The sequence below is a fragment of the Papilio polytes genome, unplaced genomic scaffold (genome assembly GCF_000836215.1).
Source record: "Papilio polytes unplaced genomic scaffold, Ppol_1.0 DF823923.1, whole genome shotgun sequence".
In the NCBI taxonomy this organism is placed as follows: Eukaryota; Metazoa; Arthropoda; class Insecta; order Lepidoptera; family Papilionidae; genus Papilio; species Papilio polytes.
The window spans coordinates 3587578-3589233 of NW_013525281.1; the positions used below are offsets into that span (position 1 = coordinate 3587578).

The 1656-nt window shown below is 43.6% G+C and overlaps 1 protein-coding gene across 1 annotated transcript in view; it reads right to left on the reverse strand.

The window, feature by feature from the left end:
- Positions 1-1656, reverse strand: part of LOC106102103 (RING finger protein nhl-1-like) — a 7624-nt gene that overhangs the window by 973 nt on the left and 4995 nt on the right. Inside the window, exons 7-9 of the mRNA XM_013281512.1 lie at positions 1342-1556; positions 547-773; positions 6-66 (exon numbers count right to left, since the gene is read on the reverse strand). Coding sequence (XP_013136966.1) covers positions 6-66; positions 547-773; positions 1342-1556 — 503 coding nt within the window. The remainder of the gene's footprint in view (positions 1-5; positions 67-546; positions 774-1341; positions 1557-1656) is intronic.

Consider the following 1656-nt stretch of genomic DNA (forward strand, 5'->3'; position numbering starts at 1 on the left):
TCTGCCCTAACGACCGTAAATGCTCGCCCTCCTTGGAGAACACGTGGATACAGTGCTTCCATTTATCTAAAAAATATCACAAATTCTTCACAACTGTAAGAGTTAAGAGTATGAGATGATATCTATGAAATTTATATTCTGGTATTTTACGGTAAAATTAAGAGCATCGAAGGACCAAAAATTTATCCTGTGCCGACCCTTCGTAGGGTCAAGGGCAAGTTGATGATGATTAGGTAAGATCTCCTCGTGGAAAATATGGCGTAATATATTTATATGTATACACGATGTGCAAAAAAGGAAACTTATGTATCCTACTTATTTATGCAAACGTATGTGATCCCTGGACACACCAAGATCGTTCGAGCTAGTTCACTAGCGCAAAGTGAAAGAGAGGAACGATTATTGCAAGTGATAGACATATACGAGTATTTCTAGTCAATATACTCAGTTTGGTTTTTTAATTTAAGTTTGGTTTTTTAATTTAAGTTTGGTTTTTTAATTCCATGCAGGCGAAAGCTAGGAATAAATATCAGCAAGTGAGATCACCTGTGACGTATATCTCGCCCAAGTTCTTGAGGAAGGCGATGTGCACAGGACACAGCATGTCGTCTGCGGCGAGGCGCGCGACGGCGCGGGGCTGCGCGCGCTCCACCACCAGCACGCTGCGGCTGTCGGCGCCGCACACGTACAGCAGCTCGCTCCACGGCGCCACGCCCACGCCGCACGGCCGCGCGCTGCGCCGCCACACAGAGTGCGGCGTGAAGTTGCGACACCTTGCACCACAAACTACCTTGTTGTACATCCCACGGGATTCTATGATATCCAGGGGTCAATTAGTACCCGTACAAGTAGTAAGATTGTTTAAAAATTCCCTATCTGGTGAAAAACAGAATTCAACAGGGAAAATGTGATGTTGAGGGCCTGTCTGGCCTGAAAACTGAGCAGTAACATGGATGAAATTAACTGTGAGTGTAACTAGAAGGGGGGAGGGCTCCAAAAACATATTTTGTATTAACAAATAAGACCAATATAATGGTAGATATCTCGCAAACTAATGCTAGGCTGCCAACGACCGTGAGCGTAACTACGGGAATCGACTACAGTGTATTATTGTGGTCTCTATTTTGTCAAATAGAATGAAAGAGATGACAAGACCTATTCATACCAATGTTTCGAGTTTAAAGTCATGCCTAGAAGAGGCATTTAAAGATTCAGTATTCTTGAGGTGGCCGAGCACATATGGTGCTTAGCCTACTAGTTAAAAGTAACTAACCTTGAGGGTTCCTGAGAGCCTCGGATAGGTCTGTTACAATACCGGATTGGTTACATTTGAGAACTAACCTGTAATAAAGTATCAAAGTGTCTTCGCTTTCCAGTGGGTTGTTGTGCCTGTCGTCTTGTGGCAGAGGGTCATCAGACTCGGCGTCGAGCGGCGTCGCGGCATCACACTCTATACACAGGTTCTCCTTGTCGAACACAAACCGACTTACGCCCCATTTAGATACCTCCGTCAGCAGTTGCAGTGCGTTTTGATGGAGGTTTATAAATGTTGTCACCTGGGTTAAGTAAGATCAGTTCAGATGTTTTAAATACACAATTAATACCCGATTCACGCTTGATACAGTTGGACAGTAAAGTTTTTTTTTTTTTTTTTTT